The 23,983-nt window shown below is 36.1% G+C and overlaps 1 protein-coding gene across 3 annotated transcripts in view; it reads left to right on the forward strand.

Annotated features, from left to right (window-relative positions):
• The window catches only part of stmA (Protein EFR3 homolog stmA), a 42,028-nt gene that overhangs the window by 7,748 nt on the left and 10,297 nt on the right, over positions 1 to 23,983 (forward strand). For all 3 annotated transcript variants that reach the window (XM_069820486.1, XM_069820489.1, XM_069820487.1), the window contains exons 5-14: positions 370 to 522; positions 2,425 to 2,531; positions 4,875 to 5,018; positions 5,494 to 5,572; positions 8,587 to 8,722; positions 9,175 to 9,464; positions 14,046 to 14,218; positions 15,690 to 15,921; positions 18,154 to 18,282; positions 18,887 to 19,210. In XM_069820486.1, coding sequence (XP_069676587.1) covers positions 370 to 522; positions 2,425 to 2,531; positions 4,875 to 5,018; positions 5,494 to 5,572; positions 8,587 to 8,722; positions 9,175 to 9,464; positions 14,046 to 14,218; positions 15,690 to 15,921; positions 18,154 to 18,282; positions 18,887 to 19,210 — 1,767 coding nt within the window. The remainder of the gene's footprint in view (positions 1 to 369; positions 523 to 2,424; positions 2,532 to 4,874; positions 5,019 to 5,493; positions 5,573 to 8,586; positions 8,723 to 9,174; positions 9,465 to 14,045; positions 14,219 to 15,689; positions 15,922 to 18,153; positions 18,283 to 18,886; positions 19,211 to 23,983) is intronic.

A 23,983-nucleotide genomic window follows, 5' to 3' on the forward strand; every position in this document is an offset into this window, starting at 1 on the left:
GATGCGAACTGATTGCAACATTGCCAGAGGGAGAGGTTCATCTAGGGCAATCTTGTTAAGATCACGCGCTACTACAAGAGGGTTGTGACTTGCGTGGCAGTTGTAGCAACTGTCTCCTATAAAAAAAATAATCTACTATGAACTACAACCTTGGGATACATACAAATGTTACAACATTCTTACGTTAAATGTTGACTTTATGACACTATACGTAAAATCTAGAATTCTGTGTACAATATGTTTGTAATGAAAGAGATTCATACAAGCGGTTTACTCCGAAACTGTAATGTTAAACATGCTTATTGAAAAATATTTATTTACTTATATAGTTTGAAGAATGTTGCACGACAATTGTGTTTCTGTTTGCAGTTTGTGAGATTTGCGAACATCGAAGAAGACACTCCATCCTACCATCGTCGCTACGACTTCTTTGTATCCAAGTTTTCTTCCATGTGTCATAGCAACCACAATGAGCCCGATCTTCGCGACAAGATAAGACTTGCAGGAATCAAAGGTTTGCAGGTCAGCTCCATGTTTCATTTAATTTGTTTCAATTGAAACTACAGATAGAAAATAGGGGCCTATGCCTTTTTTTTATCACAAAAAAAAATATCAATTAACACCCTCTTATGGCGCACCCTGGTTAATAATTCTGTCGGTAAATTGGTCTACACAACTGGCTTCATGTGGATGAATAATGAACAAGTACCTGCCATTAAAATATATATATATATATATATATATATATAAAAACAGAACTTGGGTTTAAGTCGTCTTCATAGAGAAGGAAGTCCTTTAAATTTCTATGTTCCTAAATTTAAATATGAAGTTGCAAGTTGTGGAACAAGAATGTTAACTTGGTGTTCATAATCTGAGTGTAACATTCTACATTTTCATAGTGCAGAAGTATTATGCCAATAAAATGTATGAAGAAATTTCAAACTCCAAAGCACATTTTCAGTATGCTTGATATAGGCTAGTTGTGAAAAAGATCGTAGCTTTCTTAAGATATGTGAATTTATTCAAATTTTAGGGATTTGTTTGTATGAAAGGAGCTGTACTTCCTCTGTTTAACCTCTCTATTTATGGTATACCTTCTGTTCTCAAGAATTTTTCATTTTGAAACCTAATTTTATTACTCATATATGAGGACCTCGCCGTCATCACTGAGTAATCAATGACTATAAGTAATTAATAATTATACATGTAGATACAAGCTGAGTGCTCTTTTCATCTGAGCTATGCCGAGACCCGATTCCTTTTCATTCTTTCAGCAAAATTTAAAGTGATACAGTAAGACAGGAGGTTTATTTGTTGCATAGCAATACAGATTTATTTTCATTATCATTATCTTAGTAAGGTACCTGATGTATGGACGTCCATACCTGTGGAGTAACGGTTAGCACGTCTGACCGCGAAACCAAGAGACCTGGGTTCAAATCCCATTTGGTGCAAGTTACCTGGTTGAGGTTTTTTCTCTCAACCCAATACGAGCAAATGCTGAGTAACTTTAGATGCTGGATCCCGGACTTATTTCATTGGCATTATCACCTTCATTTTCATTCAGACACTAAATAACCTATAAAGATGTTAAATAATTTCAAGGGAAAAATTGTGATACAATGTCGTAAAATAGCCCACAAAAAAAAATATATATATGTGCATATGGACTGCCTATATTAATCTCTATCTGTACATTTACCAGTATCAAAACAGTGGAAGAATATCTATTCAGTGGGCGTTATTTTTGTGAATTCTTTCTGGTAAAACTAAGTAGCATTCATGTCATTCTTCTTACAGTTAAATCATTGTGCTTTTTGTGTCTGCTAATATTCATATACAATAGCCTACATCACTATTCAATGACTTTATTGTCAAACGCCTGGCATTAGAAAACAACAACAACATCACTATTCAAAATAATGAAAATGCCAAGAAATTTTCTGTTCTTGCAATTGTTTCTTCTTAAATTCTATATTTTCATATTTGACTATGTGAGAGGAAAGTAGTATACAAAAGAAAAAAAAAAAATTATGTAGCCTAATGCTCGTGATATTATATCTGTGTTCTAATAAGTCTGAGATCTGATTCACTCCATGCAATAGATCTTATAATATCATCACTGCATCTCCAAAATCCGTTATGTGTTTTTATGAAGATTTTGTTTAAAATAAAAACAGATGCACATAAGACAAAATATGCAATAGACGCAAAAAAAAAAATTCTTAAAACATTTTTGTACGTAATAATGAAATGTTCACAAGTAATGGTAATGTAAAAATGAAATATCTTTGCATTATAATGTTTAGAATTTGAGTAGAAGATTTAAAATATATATATGCAAAACTGAAATGTACACTAAAAATCTGCTATATTGAGTCAATACTGTACATGACGAGTTAGATAATTATTATTAATTTGCAGGGTGTTGTAAGGAAGACAGTGTGTGACGATTTAGTTGAAAACATTTGGGAAGCTGTACACATGGATAAGATAGTTCCATCACTTCTTTACAACATGCAGAATTCAAGGTATGTGACACTTGATGCATGAAGTGGTACGGTACACATGAATATAGTACTGTTTTCTTGGTTTTTATGAACTTTTTTACTTACACAACACACACACAAACGAAATAATCCTGCAGATTGAAAGAGATGATAGGCTACATTTAAATGAATAGAAAACATATATTATATTTTGTGATTAAATATACCGTTAATTAGAAAATTAAGTTGAAAGTTCCATCAGTCTGACAACATCGCTGCTAACACACTCCTCTTCTCGTAATACATATGTAAGAGGTCAACGAATTCCATTCTGTCTCCCCAGATGAACTACCTCCCACCTCACTCTCTAGCTACAATGTTGCAAACTTGTTACATCGTTCAGTGGCTTGAAATTAGTGGTTTTTAAATTAAATTTACATGAAAACCGTCCATGCTGTTGAAATATGCCAGAAGGATAAATGATTCTTTATTCAATTTTCTATTGATACAGACAAACATCATGATCCTACTCGCAATAGTTACTGAATAGGAGGGTGTTAAACATTTGGGGGGGAAAAAAAAACATTTTTTCCGACAAAACTATTAACTTTTCACCAATATGGTGTTACACTTCTTTGCTACATAGAACGTGAGCCATTTGCTCTGAAAATCTACAAGGTTATTTTACTTCCACTGTGTGTGTGTGTGTGTGTGTGTGTGTGTGTGTGTGTGTGTGTGTGTGTGTGTGTGTGTGTGTGTGTGTGTGTGCGTGCGTGCGTGCGTGCGTGCGTGCGTGCGTGCGTGCGTGCGCGCGCGTGCGCCTCTACAATACATATCGAATGGGTATAAAGAGTAAACTACTAGTATGTTACTTAGTGGAGATACATAAAGTAATAATGTTGTTACTCATATTATTTTCATAGTATTTCCCTGATCAGTCTTAAACAGTTAATTGTTCCATAACCACATTGCGAACTTTCCTGTGCTGTAATTTTTTTTTTTCATAACTCTACCTAAGTATGGAATTGCTGATAATGATTTATAATTACTGTTGCTCCTCAGAATGATATTTGTCCTCATGATCATTCGATATTCTTGGGCTTCTCTCCTAGCACTGGCTTAGATATAATCCACTTCTGAGGTTGACATGCCTAGAAGGCAGAGTTGTGCTACCTCGATGATATGATAGGATGATCATGATTATGTGGCACCATGAAAGGTCTTAAATCCATACTTAACCTAAATTCCAATCTATAATTAGGAATAATTTCCTTTAAGGAAAACTGTCTGTGTTCTAACTTAGGGTTCTCAGACACATTGAAAAAAAAAATACAGGACACATCAGTTATCACTAAGTAAGTTTAGTATGCGCACCCATCAAATATGCCAGTCTTTCAAAGTGTGTGTAGTAAAGTTCACTACACAAACACTTTACTAACTAACTAAGGGTAAGTAAACAAATAGTAAACAAAATTATTAGGGAGCATATTTGCATTAAGTTTAAGCTTTCTTATTAAGTTGCTTTCAAATTGTTTTTACTAAGTTATTACAGAAATAGCTACAAAATACACTAAGTTACTCACGTGACAATATTTTTATAAATCAATCCGCCTTGTCTTGTAATACTTCTCTAAAGAATGAATTTCACTTAACAATTCTTTATTTTGAAGAATGTCATGAAAAGCAACACAGTCCTCATGGAAGAATGATTTTACAACATGCATTGATTTTACTGTTTTTACGACAATTTATTTTTCTCATCAGTCCATAGAGCATTCATACGACAAAATAATCTTTTGACACACGCATTTTCTCCAGGGATACACATAATGAACTCCACTACCCTCTTCAAATTTGAGAGTTCTCCTTCAGTACTTTTAAAAAGATCCACCGAGACTTCATCTAAACGCTTGGTGTTGCCATCACTCTCCTTGAGAAATTAATAACTTACAATAATATTGTTTCATAATAGTCCATCTACAGTCACCTGCAATGATGAAGTGCGATGTTTTTAATTTATAATATGGAATAGACATTGTAACTTTTTCGTTTTTTCTCAGTTTAGAACTCTAAAGAATGCTGTCCCGAAGACTTTTCTTGGGACAATGAGATGCATTAGCGAAAAACGGGACAATCCCATATTTTACACGATGTCAGGAAACTCTATTCTAACTGGGAATCAAACCTGACACCTCATGAACTGTAGTCAGAAGCTCTGACCACTAGACCATGAGGTTGGTCTTGAAGTAAGATGTTTGCTCATACTATTGTCCATATCTTGATGAGTGTGCATTTGATGGTATTTATGAAAAGAAAGAAATATATTTGTGTAGATGTACCTGCCATTCAGCTCTCATTGTATACTCAGCTAATAATGTTGTGCAGATACCACGTGAAGGAGGCAGACACCCCAGAGCCTCCACAAGAGGAGCAAGCTGACCCTCCATCACTTGCTGAAACATGTATGAGAGAGTTGGTGGGAAGAGCATCATTTGGGCACATCCGTTGTGTGCTGAGGCCGGTTCTCAGGTGTGTACATAGGCAGTTTATATAATAAACCTCGTATCTCACTTTTGTGATAATAATGCCATGTGTATACATAATCCAGAATACGAAAGTTTTCATCTTATTGGGGGGGCTGGGGGTGGGTGTGTGCGTGCGCGTTTCTTTTAGCCTCATGCGTGTACTAGCATTTAATAGGTATGAATTCATTTCACTCAGTTTACATAATTCATGCATACATTTTAATTATGTTATAGTTAGATGAATTGATGAACAGTCAAGTAACCACCATTAGTAAAGAAATGAAGGGTTGAGAGCCATAGTGGGCCAAATGCCATTTATTAAAAACAGAGAAAGCAAGGGTTAAAGTTAAGTGAATACCGTAGTTTAATGAATATTGATATATCATTCGAGTTTTAATGTGTATACTTTATATTACTTGCTGTATTTTTCCATTGACTTTTCCCAGTATTACAGTCTTCTTGACACTTTTCTGTTTCAGACACTTGGATCTTCATGAACTTTGGGTTCCTAATCAGTTTGCAATCCATACCTTCAGAATCATCATGTTTTCCATTCAGGTAATGGAATTAGTGGTATAATTCTATGTATGATAATTTGTATCTTAACACGAGAGATGTGCATGGGCAGACCACTGGCTTTCAGCCAACTACCTGTACTGTAGTAGTAATAAGCCCACTAAGCTTGCTTGCAGTTTTAGTGGTCTCTCCATTCATAGTTCGAAGTCGAGGTAATGAACTTGAGCCTGATAGAGTCCAAGATGGGCAGCCTGCAGTCTGCAACAATTCCTTCGTAGTTCGAACTTGCATTGAACTCTGAGCCCATCTTGAATGCTGGCATACCTCTCCTTTCTCTGTCCCTCTTTCATCAATAGATTTCCTTGTATAACATTAACCATTCTTTTTTCAAATAATGCATTATAACACAATATATTTCTTTACTTTTGCATAATATAACATATTTCTATAAATAATCTTATCCAGTTAGTCTGATTATTTTGAAAATAATAGTATTATCACTTTAAACATGTTCATATGCAAATATGAAATGTAAGATATAGAAAAAAAAACTTATTTTATACTACATTACACCAATCCTTTAATACAAGGTTGCAGAAATGGGGAAGAAAGGGGTGGAAACATGGGGAAAGAGTGCATTCCCCCACAAGGCTGGAGCTTTCAATGACGTTTCTATGATGTTTGACAAACACATTTTTCTCTCTTCTCTTCTCTCCCTACCATACAATGACGCGAGGATTGCAGGAAAGGGATGAGTTACGTGTTCCGGCTTATGTTGTGTGCTTCAATTGTAGCACAGTTTTGCATCCCTGCTTTAATACAAAGTTAACGAATAAATGAAACAGCAGTTTTCTGCTAGAAATTCTAAATCACATTATTAATTGAATAATAACATATATGTGCACTCAGTTTTGTTTAAGTAAGTTGTTACTCATGGTAGTGAACATGTCTCTTCATCATTATAGCCATTTATTAATCCTCCACATCAGTATCACTCTAGTTCCCTTTCGTCACCTTACAAAGATATAGTAAAGGTCACTTTACATGCAATAATAATGTTACTTTTTAACTTACAGTGGATATTTTACAGTGCTTGGAAAAGAAATATGAAACAGCAACAGTCATGAATAATATAAGCCTGCATGATATGATGACGCAGCTTATCCTGTCAGTGTAAAGCAAGGTCAAAAATTAACTCAGCCTAAGCCCAGTCCCTGCTCATCTCTACTTAGAATGTTCTGATAATAGAAATTACCTTTATTTTATTTATTTATTTTTATTTATTTATTTATTGTATTTACTTATTTATTTATTTATTTATTATTTTATACACAGGAATTAATGTTCCCATTTGAGTTGCATGAATGTAATTAGTTTATCACTAATTTAGTCATAATTTGAAATAATTAAGATATTTTCTAATTTTGGTAGTAAAAAATGTGGCGCAGATTTTAAATCTATGCAGATGTTATCCATTGAATATATAACATGGCTGCCTTGGAATTTAAAACTTTTAACAATAATTGTCATATTGAAGCAGAGCTTTTATGTAGTTCAGACAGCATACTGTTACTGACATATGTCAAATTAAGAAAGCACCAAATATTTCCAAATTTCGCAGGTAATGGTTTCATTGACACATTAAGTCTATTAGGTTTAGTAACTTAATTGCAGTTCTGTCATTCTAAACTTCTATGGATTTTTATTTAGCGAATTGAAAAAATATTATTTTAAAAATAAATCTATTCATTTTGCCTTCCTTAGAATGTAACATGCAAACTGTATTCACTGTTTATTGAAAGTATAATTTTATTAATTCATTCCTTCATTCATTCAAAATTTGATTTCTGCTGATTAATAGGTTCTGTCCAAAACTATTAATGTAACTCAGCTTGAGTGGTCTGCACCAATTCCCTGAAGAAGAGAGAAGATATTGTTGGGGGATAGCATATTATAAACCTTAATTAAAACAAATACGGAATAGCACCAGTTCTGAACACTATGGTGTAAAACTGCAGTTCTTAATTATATTCTTTATTTTATCTAATTCAGATATTTTGAAAAAAAAAAAAAAAAGTAATTTATATCTTCTATAATATGTATTTTACCTGAAGTAGTTAATAAAAGGCATAGTATATTTAAATATACAGATGACAAATGTAATAAAAGCAAAATGTTTCTTGCACTTGAAATAGAACATCTGCCTAGAGATTAAATCTACCCCTTCTCCCACATTCTACCCTTAGAGTAGTTTGTTTTATTCAACACAGTGAATGGTGAAGTTAATCAGACTTCGACAGTACCCCTTTTTCATAAGTTAATAATTGTGTAATACATCTCTTTCCCTCTTCTGAAATTAATCATATGAACTTCACAGATACAATTAAAAGCTCGCTTGGCTGAATAAGCACTGAGAATTACGTTTTGTCTAATACATAGATGCCCATTTTATAGAAGATGTGGTTCTCTGAAGTTCATTTATGCAATGCAGTGTTGATGAACACGAAAGTCTGCATTGAGGATTAAGAATATAAAAATTACATACAGTTTATAGCTATGATTTCCTAGACGTAATGCAAGTTCGATGCTGCAAAGAAACTTGTGTGGAGAAAAGACATATTTTTTTTTTAGAATCTCTACTTATTGCAAGTTCAAAAATGTTGAGTCTACAGTAGGCTATTGGTATTCCATGTCTCTTCAAGGAAGGATAGAGGCAGATTTTTGCTTTAAGACTTAACATCTTCGTGAACGTGTCCATTACAGAGAGGTAAAGTGTATATAGGGGAAATAGAAACCACCATCTTTATATGATATTATGAACATGTGCTATCTTAGTAGAGTGGGCACTTTGTTATGATGAGAAGTTGGTATTTTAAGAAATTCCTTCCCCTTACCGAGAAGGTACATGCTTCAGTAATGTATTTTCACCACAATAAGCCCGGAATTTTCTCTCCTTTGGACTGATCATTTTTTAATTGTCTATGATTACAGAGCCCGTCTTAAAGAGATACCAAAAAGTATTGAGGTTTCTCTATATATAATTTTTGTGATTTCAGGCTCAGTATTCCTACACTGTAGTGGAAACACTAATGTCGCATTTGGACGAAAACTCCAAGTCAAACCCTAAGATACGAACTAGTATAGCAGATGTTCTGTCCAAGATAATTTCAATTGCTGCAGGAGAAAGTGTTGGTAAGTAACTCTAGATTTTTTAAATTCTGATGAAGTTATGCATAAAGTATTTGCATTAATCAATGGAATTCATTTAGCAAATTAACATGAAAAATATTTATTCTTTTCTCCCTCAAATTTTTCTGTACAGCCTTGGTAGAGTGGGAAGATTCTTTTTTTGCGCAGAAAATACATCCTACAGTATTGTGTTTTTTTTTTTTTTTCCAACAGTAATCCCTCATACTTCAACCTAGTCTCTGGCATAGAAATACGCTGTATATATATATATATATATATATATATATATATATATATATATAAACATATTATATAACTATCATGGTGGTTCAGTACTAGAGTACTGGGTTTATAAGCCAGTAAGCCCAGGTTGAACCCCACTCTACCCTGAATTTATAACAAGATGATGGAGATCTGTAGTAGATCATGCAGTACTTGGTGTTTGTTGACTCTAGGTCCATCAGTGCTGGAGATCATCAACTCTCTTCTGAGCCACCTGCGTGTTTCTGTGACCCGTGAAACTCCTTCAGATGAACCTCAGGCCTTGCGTGATGAGAAATTGTACCAGGAAGCTTTGATCAATGCACTCGGAGAATTTGCAAACCATCTGCCTGACTACCAGAAGATAGAAATCATGATGTTCATCATGAGCAAAGTTCCTTACCCATCGCTTGACCATCTGCGGGGTTTCAATGGACCAGGAGATGTCCTGCTGCAGAATATCCTGCTCAAGTCCCTGTTGAAGGTATGTGGTTCTGAGATAGCTCTGTACAGGCATACCTTCTGCATGTCTGGTAACATATTCCTTGTATAGTATTCCAGGCACAAAGATAATAATAAACACAGGAACATCGAAAACAGAAGAAATAAGAATAAATCAAGGACTCAGACAAGGTTGTAGCCTATCACCTAGTCTCTTCAACATATATCTAGATGACTTAATTAAAAAATGGAAAATGGAGGTGAATCCAGGTATAAAGATTAGTAAAGATACATTTTTAAATATTCTAATGTTTGCCGATGATGTAACATTAATACAAGACAGTGAAGAAAAATTGCAATATGCCATTCACAAACTACACCTACTAGGAAAAGAAGACTATAATTTGAGCATATCAACTCATAAAACTAAAGTAATGGCCCACAGTGGTAAATTTCCAATTCGTACAAAAATAATAGTTGATAATAAGCCCATAGAACAAGTATCTCATTTTGATTATTTAGGTTGTAACATAACTTATGATGTAGATAGAGATATTGACAACAAAATAAGCAAATTTCAGTGGATATGCGGAACAATAAATAGAACACTAAAAAATAAAACTAGAAAAGAAACAAAACTAAAGTTCTATAAAACTATGGCAGTACCTGTGTTGACATATGGATGTGAATCATGGATAATTAAAGAACGAGATAAAAGTAAATTACAGGCTGCAGAGATGAGGTTTCTTCGCAGAGTAAAGGGATGTACAAGAAGGGATCTGATAAGAAATGAGGATATCCGTAAAGAACTAAATATATACAACATAAACGATAAAGTTGAAGATTATAAAGGAAAGTGGAAAAAACACCTGTCTCGAATGGATAATGAAAGAATTCCAGCACTGATACAACAGTACCAACCTAAAGGCAAAAGAGATATCGGACGTTCTAGGAAGAGGTGGAACTGAATAAAATGTGAAGACGGAACAGGCACTAAGCCTAAACCATGAAGTGAAGATGATGATGATGAGTATTCCAGGCATTGACGCCAGTATTATTGTGATGTACTGAAGTATGTATGATATTTCCATGCAGGAATTCTGCATTATTATATGATGGATGGAGCGGAGAAAAATTCTCTCTGGCACTGGGACTTGAACCTGGGTTTTCAGCTCTATGTCCTGACACTTTATCCACTAAGCCGCACCGAATTCCAATTCCGATGCCGCGTTGAATCCTCTCAGTTTAAGTTCCACCTCTTAGTTTCCCTTTAGTGGCCAATCCTCATGCACTGTGTCACAGATGTGTGACAGTGGCACAATGTCCAACACACTATGTGCAGAGGTGCACTCATTACAAGTGACTAAGTAGCCGGGATCCGACAGAATGAGCACCGTCTTAGATCACTAAGTAATTATTTACGCATATCATATTATTGTGATGTACTGAAGTACAATAGAACCCCGATTATCTGACACCCTATTAACCGATGGACGGATTATCTGACCATCTTTCTCTCACTTTTTTTTTTTTGCTACAGAAACACATTATGAAGTACTACTGTACGTTATATTAATACATATTTTTTCTAGAGTGTGTTATTACAAGCCTTAACACTTATCCAGTTTGATCTACTGTTCGAGTTGCTGTACTGGACAACTTCTATATAAAATGTATTCCATTAGTGTCAAAAGAAAACGTTTTGTGATAAGTATCGAAAAAATGCAAATAATTGAGTGATTTGGGGAAACAGAAACTGTGGCTCATCTCGCATCAGAATATGCGATTTAATAAAATCGAGGATAAAGTGTATAGAGTATGTAAATCTACAGCATGAGACCTCTAGGCGTACTATTCCTATCTTTCCGCTGACAGCCATTACAAGGAGTTTCCTTGCCCCTTAAAAACCCGTCGTTGTCAACCAGACTTAAATTAGTGAACTTCTGATCCACTGCCTAGTGTGTTAAACACAAGACCATGGAGGAAATTACGAAACTTCAGCTCTTATTCACTTAATTTACGAAAATATTTTATGGTACAGATAATCCGATTTTTTCGATTAACTGTTCAGTTCATCCCCTTCATTACCACGGAATTCTGCATTATCTGCATTATCATATGATGAAGGATGGGTGGAGCAGAGAAAAATTCTCTCTCATCCTTGATGCCGAAAAAATTGTTTTGGGAATTTTTTCCATCTGTGCTGACAGTTTTACTGCCTACAGCTGCCGAAATAGATTAATTTCATTATGCATTGGAAAAAGTAAAACTGGAAAACTAGTTACTATGAAGATGTGGGGTTGTGAGTTAGCCAAATCTTTTAGAAATAAGGTTTACATATACAATATGGAAATAATAAAAAGGTAAAGGTATCCCGTTAACATGCCATGAAGGCACTTGGGGGGCATGGAGGTAGAGCCCCATGCTTTATATGGAAATAATATAAAACTGAAATATAAACACCGCCATTTTGTTGTTCAGTCATTAATATTCTCTTCTAGAGGCATTCAAATGAATACCCTGCGAAATGTTAAAACTTCTCAAGGTGTTGCTATATTATGTTATACTATCATTAACCAATTGCTTAATTTTTAAATTTTGAAGAACATTGAGTATAGAAATGTTAAATTTAACCCTAATTTATCATCTCTATTGTATGAACATGTAAAAAGATTAAGTGTTCACGTAGGCTTCCACGGCTGGTGTACATGGTGTGTGGCTAAGCTTCAGGGCTTCTACCGCATTGTCTTGGTGTTATTGGCTGACGTTTCGACCGCTGTGTTGTGGCCATCTTCAGAGCAGTTGTTGGATAAGGAAATAGTCTGCCAGTATACTTATATATATATATATATATATATATATATAGTAGTCTCGATGGGAGGGAGTACTTGCTGTGATAGGTCGTAGGTTCTCCTTCTGGCATCTGATTGGTCGTACATGGTCCAATCCGGTTGAGGTCTGTATGAAGGGGAGTATTCATATTAAATGAGGGCCAGTATTTAATATGAATACTCCCCTTCACACAGACTCCAACCCGATTGGACCACGTAGGACCAAGCAGATGCCAGAAGAAGTATTCATATTAAATGAGGGCCAGTATTTAATATGAATACTCCCCTTCACACAGACTCCAACCCGATTGGACCACGTAGGACCAAGCAGATGCCAGAAGAAGAACCTACAACCTATACTTAGGAACGAGAAACCAGGTCTCCACATGTATGCGGCGCCCCCCCCCCCCTTCATCCGGACATCGGGCACGGTATCAAGGTCACTCTTTCGGACCTTATGAGGGCCAGTATTTAATATGAATACTCCCCTTCATACAGACCTCAACCGGATTGGACCATGTAGGACCAATCAGATGCCAGAAGGAGAACCTACGACCTATCACAGCAAGTACTCCCTCCCATCGAGACTACTATATATATAAGTACTGGCAGACTATTTCCTTATCCAACAACTGCTCTGAAGATGGCCACAACACAGCGGTCGAAACGTCAGCCAATAACACCAAGACAACGCGGTAGAAGCCCTGAAGCTTATCCACACACCATGTAAAAAGATTACTTACAGCTTAAGAAGTTTCACTTTTGCCGTATGTAGAGTCTACACACTAATTTTCTTTTTTATATTTTGTCAGAAGGGTTATTTCAGATGACAGTATTTTCGTCACAGTCTATAACATTGGTAAACTCTTGCCAAGTATGATTGAGGAATGAGCATGTAGTTGGCAGTGGCTGGCAGTCATGTACCATTGAAAGAAATTTATTATTTACAAGAATATTGTCTATAGTGATTGATAGTCAGTGATGAAAACAGACAATTGTGACAGGAAATGAAAGAGTATTCTGAAAAAATTTGTACCTAACCTTTTTATCTTCGATAAAGTAATTTTTTTATTTATCAGGCATAGGTTTGTGTAATAAAAACAGGTCCACTGTCATTTGGCTGACATTAGTTTGGTTGCAGTAATTTCATAGAATCCTATAGAGAATCTATGTTCGTAAATTCATATTAGATGGTGGGTTGGTGTAATGTAGTTATTACTTGTAGGTGTCCATACCTGTGGAGTAACGGTTAGCACGTCTAGCCACGAAACCAGGTGGCCTGGGTTCGATTCCCGGTCGGGGCAAGTTACCTGGTTGAGGTTTTTTCCGGGGTTTTCCCTCAACCCAATATGAGCAAATGCTGGGTAACTTTCGGTGTTGGACCCCAGACCCATATCACCGGCATTATCACCTTCATCTCATTCAGACGCTAAATAACCTAGAAGTTGATAAAGCGTCGTAAAATAACCTACTAAAAAAAAAAGAAATTACTAGTAGGTAGGTAATGTTCCATATTTGAGAAAGTATTAGTTTTACACAACATTTCTGGTCCATGATTCATGATTATTAGCATTTGACATTAATGTTGTCAGTCATATTCGAAATGAATTGTCAGTTCTTAAAAAAATCAACAGAAATAAAATAGAATTACCGTGATCTATTAACTTTGTTAAGATGTTTAAGACCACAAATCTTCATAAATAGCAAATAAAGGATGTTTATGTTTATAATAAACATTTTGTAGTGTCTTAGAGTGGACTCGTATTGTGAATATGTTTTTTTTTTTTTTTCAGGTTGGCACCAAGTACCAGACAATACACTTCAATACCACTTTCCCCATGTCTTTCCTGGAACCTCTGCTGCGTATGTCATTGGCTGCAGATCCAGATATGCGTCTTCTTGTGCAGAAAATTCTGCACACCCTTATTGATCGCCATCACAACTTAGAGAAGTTGCTTAAACCCACGTGAGTGCAATGAATGACTAGTGTTGATGTTTGCTGCATAAAAGAATGATTATTTCTGTGGTATATTATGTTTATAAGTGAATGCTGAATCATTCCATTGAAAATATTCTTCAGATGGGTGACATAATAGAATAATACTGCAATTTTGTATGTAGAAAAGTAGTACGAAATTGACTTTACTTTGAACATACATAGGACAACTACCACTTTTATTCATTTTTCACTCTAGTTTCTCGCTGATAATAATTAAGACATGCGATTTTCATGACAAAAGTCACTAAACATTTATGCTTACATTTTGGGAATGGGTGGGGAGGGGGAGCTATTAACAAGTTGAACAAAATTATTTCAATTTTTAAAATGATACAGAAGTTCATAGTGCAAAATTAATTGCAAGTAAATTCCAAAAAGACTAAGTATATGATTATGTCTCATGGCCAGAATATTGTACGAAATGGAACTATAAAAATTGGAGACATCCTTCAAAGAGGTGGAAAAATTCAGGTATCTTGGAGCAACAGTAACAAATATAAATGATACTCGGGAGGAGAAATTAAACGCAGAATAAATATGGGAAATGCCTGCTATTATTCTGTTGAGAAGCTTTTGTCATCTAGTCTGCTGTCAAAAAATCTGAAAGTTAGAATTTATAAAACAATTACACTACCGGTTGTTCTGTATTGTTGTGAAACTTGGACTCTCACTTTGAGAGAGGAACAGAGATTAAGGGTGTTAGAGAATAAGGTTCTTAGGAAAATATTTGGGGCTAAAAGGGATGAAGTTACAGGAGAATGGAGAAAGTTACACAACGCAGAACTGCACACATTGTATTCTTCACCTGACATAATTAGGAACATTAAATCCAGACGTTTGAGAAGGGCAGGACATGTAGCACATATGGGCGAATCCAGAAATGCATATAGAGTGTTAGTTGGGAGGCCGGAGGGAATAAGACCTTTGGGGAGACCGAGACGTAGATGGGAGGATAATATTAAAATGAATTTGAGGTAGGTGGGATATGATGATAGAGACTGGATTAATCTTGCTCAGGATAGGGACTGATGGCGGGGCTTATGTGAGGGCGGCAATGAACTTCCGGGTTCCTTAAAAGCAATAAGTAAGTATATATATATATATTCATCCCTCTCCCTCCCCTCCCTCTTTCTCTCCCCGTCCATCTCTCGAGTTATTTTACAGTGGGAATATGTGAGCCTTGCCTTGTGTGTAGTTGTGAATAGATTTGTTATTTTACGGTGTGAATATGTGGAACTGGTGTGGAATTTTGAATGAATTTCCTATTTTATGGTGTGAATATGTGGAACTGTGCAAAATTGTGAAGGAATTTGTTATTTTACAGTGTGAATATTGACGGCCTGGAGCTTGTGTAGAACTATGTGTAAATTAACTTTTATTTTATAATGTGGACATGTGGAACTGGTGCAGAGTTGTGTATGAATTTGTTAATTTATAGTGTGAATATTGGGGATCTGGAGCTGGTATTGGAGAAGAGCTCTCGCCCAGACATCATCTTCATCAGGAAGCATGGCCCTGAGATCTACCGCAGCTTGTATGAGAGCTTGGAGCAGGCCAACAACACAGTGGAGAACATTGAGGCTGTGTACACGACACTTGCTCTGCTGTGTGTTGAGTTGTCGTCTGAAGAAACTGTTATGGAGATGCTGCGACTTGTCATCAGCATCCAGGTACCTAAAAAGAAATACGAGAAATAATGTTTTGAAGTTATTAATGGAAAAGTCACTTAGCCCTTGCCCTAGATATACAATGCATAAAATAGTATTAACCCTGCATTAGAGGGCTATAGGCAAAAATTATTGAGTGTAGGCATATCTCACTCTTGTCAAGATTCAATTCTTTTGTTACAATTCTTGTTATTTTACAATAGGAGGTAAGACTTTGTAGTTAACGATATTCACTACGTGGATAGAGCAACAGTTTTCTGTGCTGGAAAGTCAGCTCTGTTAAGACAAGAGCCTTAGTAAAATTTATGTTTGACAAAGGTAATGTTGTGTTATTTATTGTCATTGATCATTGCCAACATTCATTCATTCATTCATTCATTAATACTATACTTTCCTAAATACCGTTACCAGTTTACTGAGACTCATGTGCAGGTTACATAGAAGTAATGATTAAGATCCATCCAGATTGAGATAAAGTAAATTGTCATGTTTTTCTTATGTATTTCTGCAGAGAAAGTAATAAATATAAATTTTCCATTTTAAATTCATACACTTGTTCCATTCCTCTGTTGATTAAGATAGGACTTTGTTAACTCTTCTGCTACACTTTGATGTTTTGTTTAATTTTCCGTTGTTGTATTCTATGAAAGATAACATTGTCTAAATTCGGCCTGGTTGGGATACTTGGTATAGCGCTGGTCTTCTATGCCCGAGGTTGCGGGTTTGATCCTGGGCAGACTGATGGCATTTAAGTGTGCTTAAATGCGACAAGCTCATGTCAATAGATTTACTGGCATGTAAAAGAACTCCTGTGAGACAAAATACTAGCACACTGGTGATGCTGATATAACCTCAGGAGTTGCAAGCGTCGTTAAATAAAGCATAACATTTAACATTGTCTAAATCATCATAACAGATAGTAAAATTTTGCTTTCTCCATCAATGAGTTCCCACCAGTAAATGTTTAAATAATAGCTTCTTGAACTTTTAAATATTAAAACCGCCTTTCTCAAATATTTCTTAAAGGAGTCTTGATCATTTTCCTTTTGTGACCTTGTTATAAAATATAGATTAGGCTTACCATTAGATTTAATTTATTTTCTAAATGAGAGTTTTTTGAACACATGGAGCAGTCGAAGTATATGATAAAATAATTACAAATTGAGTTCTATTTTTGACATTAAATTAAAAATGAAGTTCAAATTACTAAAAAGAATTAGAAAAATTCTGTACAGAGAAGTAATAAATTTAAAGTTTTTAAATGCAAATTAATTTTTATAACAAGTATCTTGAGGTAGTTATGGACAGGGCTTTAAAAATTTTATGGTGGCTCACCAGTCATGCAAAAATTTCACTAGTCAGTATAGTCGAATTACAGAAGCACAATTTAAAAAAAAAATCTGAATTTTTTTCACACATCACAAACGAGCAGACAAATGCTTTTTCAAACGGTGGTTATAAACTTACATAGTTACAACAAATTGATTGCTGCAACATAAGTACCTAGCTCATAGATAAACCAAAAGCTGAGTGCAGAGTCTTGTGTGCACATGTGGTGTTTGGGTAAAGGGAGATAAATCATAAAAATGAGTTCAGAGATAAATGAAAATAAAATTTGGAACCCTTATTGCAAATAATTTTCTACACAAATAAAACGCATCAACTGCTAGTAATCTTTTATTTTTGCACACCACTTGTATAATTTAACTTGTGTGTTCATCTGGGGAACAAAATTCTACCTGGACAAAAAAATGACATACCCCTTTACCTGAACACCATTATGTTCATACCACAGTCACAGAGATTATATGAAATTAATTACTCTTTTAAATAGCATTAGTTAACCTCATCAAAATAATTTTATGCTCAAAGAGTTCTGTATGCTTTCTTCTTTTCACACGTTAATCTTTCGTCTCTTCTACAGGGTGAAATTTCTTACATACGAATTAATTTGAAGAATCAACTAAAGAATCATAAGACATTTAAATTGTATTTTTTAAATTAGGACAGTATCTTCAAACTGGGATTGTCCAGGTTTAACTGGGACATACCGTACAGCAAGCCTATCTATAGAGCACGCAACGATAGGAATTCCTTGAGTTAATTTCAAAGTCCTAATGGAATTTTTTCACACACCAAACTAGTGGATGAATACTGATGTTCAATGAATTGTAGTGGCTGTGTTGGGGTGTTTCATAATGAGCTGTGTTGAAGATCCTGTTTGTCTCTTCATAGGACATGGCTCTGACAAATGCTTCGCTGACAGCTGCACAAAAGAACAATCTGCATGCTGTGGTGGCAAGCCTGCTGATATTGATCCCTAATGTGGTGCCCATCACTCCACTTATGGAGTATGCAGAGAAGGTAAATTGAAATTCTGTAGTTTTGTACAGTGAAATTTTCCTTTAAAGAGTGCCAGGTAACGTATATTACTGAAACAGTGTTTATTAATTAATTATTTTTTTATATATGTATCGATACATGTTTATTCATTTTATTGTGGGAAAGTGAATGCATTTGTTTTAATTGATAATGAAGAAAGAGGCCATAATAATTATTCTCCTATTTGTAAAGCTCTGTTGTAAATTTAATTTGTGGTGAAAATTTTGTTGTCCACTCTGTCTGCACTGTGCATTGGCAGTAACAAATATTGTTATGCAATCTTAATTCTCCTTCTTAACATCCCAATATTAGTGACTGTTTTATTTTCTCCTCCTGTGTGTTTCTGCTATTAAGTACAGTATATGAAATATGTCCCTGAAATTGTTTTCTTTTCTCCTGAAAAATTATAGTGTTGTTGGTTACATCCTTATTCTGGAGAAGTCTGCAATTAAAATTGACATATATTCATAGAAGTATTCCTACACAGTGTGAAATAGCAGGAAACCTATGATAGTTTGGCAGTGTTTCAGAAATCCCTTTGTGTGTGTGTGCTTTCAAAATATTATTGTTAAGTATGATTTTGCAGGTGATTGAGGCGCGGCGTTCAAATGCAACGCATTTTCTGCCAGAGCTGCTAGTACATTACGATCCTGAGGGATGCAAGTCCCCCTCCCAGGCTGGACCTGATGTGTTGGTGGATCAACAAGCAGTTCATGACTGCCTCAAAGGTGCAGGCTTCGACGTTGCCAGACTACAGCATGTGACTCCATATGGAGCAGGAGGCCCACCTGGCATAAATATGGGGCATAGACATTCCTGGGTGGAAACAGGGATGCGAGCGAGTGCTGCTGACCTTAACGCCATCCAGGCTGAGGTGGACAGTGTATCATCCTCACCTGGTGTGCAAAGGGTATGTAATATCATCTTGCTTGTTTCTTTAGATTCCACTGTTTTTTGAGGAAGTAATTTGATTTTCAGTGTATGTTTTCCTTTAAGTACCCACTTACAATGGCACATATCACTCACTAATACAGTAGACTTTTGCTAATCTGGCCATTCCTTGCACAGAGATGTGCCAAATTAGTGAGAGTGCTTAAAATGTCGTTAAATTTAATGTTATAAGTAGAGACAGTCAAAATTCTTGAATAAAAGGGCCTAAAATTCTTAGTTAAAAAGGATAAAAATTCTTGAGTGAAAACTAAAATTTCTTGAGTAAACCTGAAATTTTCAACCTGTTTTATTAAATTATTATATTGCTTAAGATAATTGACAATTCTAATTATACAGAGTGATTTCGTTGAAAGTCTACAAACAGCAGGAGATGATTTCTGAAAGGATAAGGAACAAAAATTGTATAATGAATGTAGGTCGAGGAATGCATGCTTTCCTCACTAGAGAGCGGTACTGTTCCCCATGACGGTAGCGAGCATTTGTATCGGTAACATTATGTAGACATCCACTTCAATGGTAGTGCCGACTAAACCTAACGTGGACGTGTTTGTGTAGGTAGTGCAGTGCTAAGTTACGATGGTCAGATACACCAATCACGAACAGGCTGACATGATATTTACATACGGACAAGCACTTGGCAATGGGCTGGCGGCTGTACCGGGAAAAGTGCCCTCATCAACAGCACCTGCAACATACGTTTGCAAGAATTTTTCGTCGTTTCGTTGAGACAGGCTCGTTTACGGGACTGGGTCACCATGAAGGGCAGGTGCCCCAGATATGTACCCCAGCCTTGGAGGAAGATGTGATAAACACTGTGAAACAAGATCGCCGTATCAGCACCAGGCAGGTGGCTCGCCAATGTGGTGTAAGCCAGACGACCTGTGGAACATTCTCCATGAGAACTGTTACTACCCTTATCACGTGCAACGTGTGCAGGACTTGTTACCGAGGGACTTTCCTCTGTGGAAACGGTTTTGTCGCTTGTTCTTTGGACAGGTCACCCATAATCGGAACTTCCTGTCATCCATCCTATTCACAAATGAGGCCACGTTTACGAGGGGTGGCATCATCAACCTCCACAACAATCATGTATGGGATATGCAGAATCCCCATGCTATGATGGAAGTGAACCATTAGCACCGTTTCAGTCTCAATGTTGGGCGGGGATTATTGGCAACTGTCTCGTTGGACCAGTCGTCCTTCCAGGACGCCTCACAGGCGAGGCATATCTCAACTTCTTGTGGATGACACTCCCTCCCCTGTTGGAAGACGTTCCTTGTGCAGTAGGAATGGTTATGTGGTTGTTACATGATGGTGTTCCAGCCCATTTTCGTATTACCGTGAGGTGAGGAGGCATCTCAACAACATCTTCTACGGTCAATGGATCAGACGAGAAGGTCCAATTCCATGGCCTCCTCGGTCACCTGACCTCAACTTGTTAGATTTCTACCTGTGGGGGCACCTCAAAGCAATCGTGTATGCTGAACCCATCCCGGATGTGCAGACACTGGGACAACACATTCGTGCTGCCTGTAACATCTGGATGCAGCCTGGATAATATAGTTCTGTGGACTTCCGGATCTTACAGACATAGAGACAAAATTCAAAATTCTGCTCTTAAAGCTCTAAATCAACTACATGAATGGAATACATCAAATTTGATGACACTCAATTTAAGCAAAAGTAACTACCAAATATTTTCACTTGATAAAAAAGAAAGAGAATTCAATGTCCAATACAATGGCCAACACCTTCCTAGGACTTATGAATCCAAATATCTTGGAGTTATTTTCGATAGTAAGTTAACATGGAGCAACCATTTGAAATACATTTCTGAAAAAGCTCGTAAAAGATTCTGCCTTCTTAAAAGACTAGCAGGAAAGAAATGGGGATGCTCTAGGAATACTTTGAACACTACATACAAAATGTTTATACAGCCAGTGCTGACATACTGCGGAGAAATTTTAATTACTTCACCTTTCATAAACGAAATAGGATATGTTCAAAACCAAGCTCTCAGACTCATTACTGGTGGAATAAAAACAACTCCAATAGTTTCTGTGAGGTTCCTCACTAATATTACCAGCATCAAAATGACAATAGAAGAAAAAGCACTGATTCAGTGTGAAAAACTTATCAGATTACCAGGAAACAGTTGGCATTCATAGAGTCCTCTCTGTAGATTGAAAATTAAAAAAAGTTTCATATCCATTGTTCAAGAATTAAAACAGAAAATCAATATCCCGAATTTAAAAGAAAACCTACAAATTAAACCAAACCCTTTAACTCTATTAAATATAGAATATAATCTAAATTTAACAGAAGAAATACTAAAATCAGAAGTAAACACTGAAATACCCTCCACAAAACTGGCTTCATTTATACACTGATGGATCCTTGATCCCCAGAGAACAAGGTGCTGGTGCAGGTGTTATGTGCTGTCTCTTCTCATTTTATAGATCTCTTGGGTATGGAACAACAAGTTTTGATGGAGAAATCATTGCAATAAGTGAAAGTCTCAGGAATCTTCTATGCCACATCAATAAATTTAAAAATGCATTTATATTGTCAAACTCCAAAGCAGCTATTCTATCAATCGTCTCTAAACACACACCTTCATCTCAAACAGCAGAAATAACTAAAATGCTCTCTCAATTAATATCACTCAATAAAAGAACTGTATTCCAATGGATACCATCTCATTGTGGAATCCTGGGAAACGAGAATGCGGATGCTTTAGCAAAGAAGGGCAGCACTGCTACTTACAGACCTGTTACTAAATCTACGTATTACTCTGTGAAAAGATTTATTAAATCTACATACTTAGACTTCAACAAACAAAATTTGATAACTCAATCCCAAGGGAAAAATGGAACTCTCTGCATCAAAATCCACAGTTAATTCCCGATTTACCACGAAAATCGTCTGTAGCTGCATTTAGATTGGCAACAGGCCATGATTGTTTGGCCAAACACCTGCGTAGAATTGGAATATATCACTCCCCTAACTACCCATTGTGCAACTCAAACCAAGAAATGGATTCGGAACACCTCAAAATCTGTGCTTCAGTGGCTGGCCATGATAATCTCTTTGAAAAATACTGGAGTGCAAGAGGTCAAATGACTTTATTGTCAAACGCCTGGCATTAGAAAACAACAACAACATATTTGAACGTGTGCTGCAGTCTCTGCTATGGCGCGTACACGCATGCCTTGAGGCCCGTGGGAGTCACTTCGAACACCTCCTCTAACTGTGGCCTCATGACACTGTGTTGTGCATTGCATTGTAGTAGTGTTGAAGGAATGAATAAATAAACGCGTATGGCACAGAACCTATGCATTTCCAGACGTATGTTCATTATACCATGTTTGTTCCTTATCCTTTCAAGAATCATCTCCTGAGTTTGTACACTTCGAACGAAATCACCCTGTATATTCCAAGTTTTACATTGGCAACAATTCTAAGATACTTAACATTATTTAACATTCAAAGCTGTAAGCAGACAACAGTTCTAAGTTTGTCATTGTAAGGTTTGTTCTTCTATTTGTTAGCACACATGAGAACTGTGAAAAAAAAAGTTCACAGTCAACATTATAAACTGGAACCCATATAGCTTAGAGTGCTCTGTCCACAAAATCACTGTGATCTTCACGTAACGACAGCAAACCTTCTCGCACTGAAAGTCCAGGACTATTTTTAACTATGTCCTTCAGTTCACTGTATGCATGTACTGCTACATCAGGTGATAGATTCTTTAAGGTTGGCACCTGATCAAAGAGAGGCTTCAAATTGCTTTCTGTTGCATCATTCTTAACAAATTCTGTTTGTAAAACAGTTCTGATACCAGTTGAAGTTTACGAGCAGGATCTCCCAGCATTAATTTCTCTAGTTTAACCTCCATTTGCCTTTCAGCACTCTTCATTTCAATGACCGCCCTCTCTTTGTGTTGGCTTTTCAGCTCACTTAAGTTCTGATTTAGCACGTCACTGAAAATATCATCCGAAAGCAATGCTAGTCATTCTTAAAGTTTTTCAGCTTAGGGTAAACTTCCCCAGCGACTGACTTAGAGTTGGTCTAAAAATCAGTGAGCATTGGCTTGAGGAGAGAAGACAGTGACTTAACAAAAATAGCCTCTGCTTGAATGATTTTCCGTTCATCTTCATTCAAGCTATGGATGTGCAAAGAAGCAGCACTGAAAGTTTCCCCTTGGTCTGATTGAAGGAATTCGAAAAGAACTTTCCAGTTGTTTGCCAACCATTCTACTGATTCCAGCCAAGAGTTCCACCTAGTTGGAACAGGGAGAGGGAATAGACCTGCCTTGGAGCCTTTTAGCTGCAGAAAGTGCTGAAATGAATGCCTCTTCTTTCTTATTAATTACTGAAAAATTGCGTCTTTTCGCGAATAACGACAGAAAATATGCTAAATTCGCGAGTCAAGGATTTTTGCGATTTTTCGCGAGTGTTTCGCGAGTTGAAACGTGTAATTATACGATATTTTTTATGTGATATTTTTTTGGTTTTTCGCGATTTTGTGAGTCACGAATTTTGACTGTCTCTAGTTATAAGCTGCACCAACCACTGCATTTGCATTTCTGAATCGAAACTAGAACATTTTACATGTGCCTGGAGTGTATTATGTATATACATGTACGTATATAGATGTATAAGTAATACAGTATAATACATGGCACCAGTGCAAATTTCTCAGAAAACTATTATTGTAGAAGTGATAG

Source organism: Periplaneta americana, chromosome 3 (genome assembly GCF_040183065.1).
Source record: "Periplaneta americana isolate PAMFEO1 chromosome 3, P.americana_PAMFEO1_priV1, whole genome shotgun sequence".
Lineage (NCBI taxonomy): Eukaryota > Metazoa > Arthropoda > Insecta > Blattodea > Blattidae > Periplaneta > Periplaneta americana.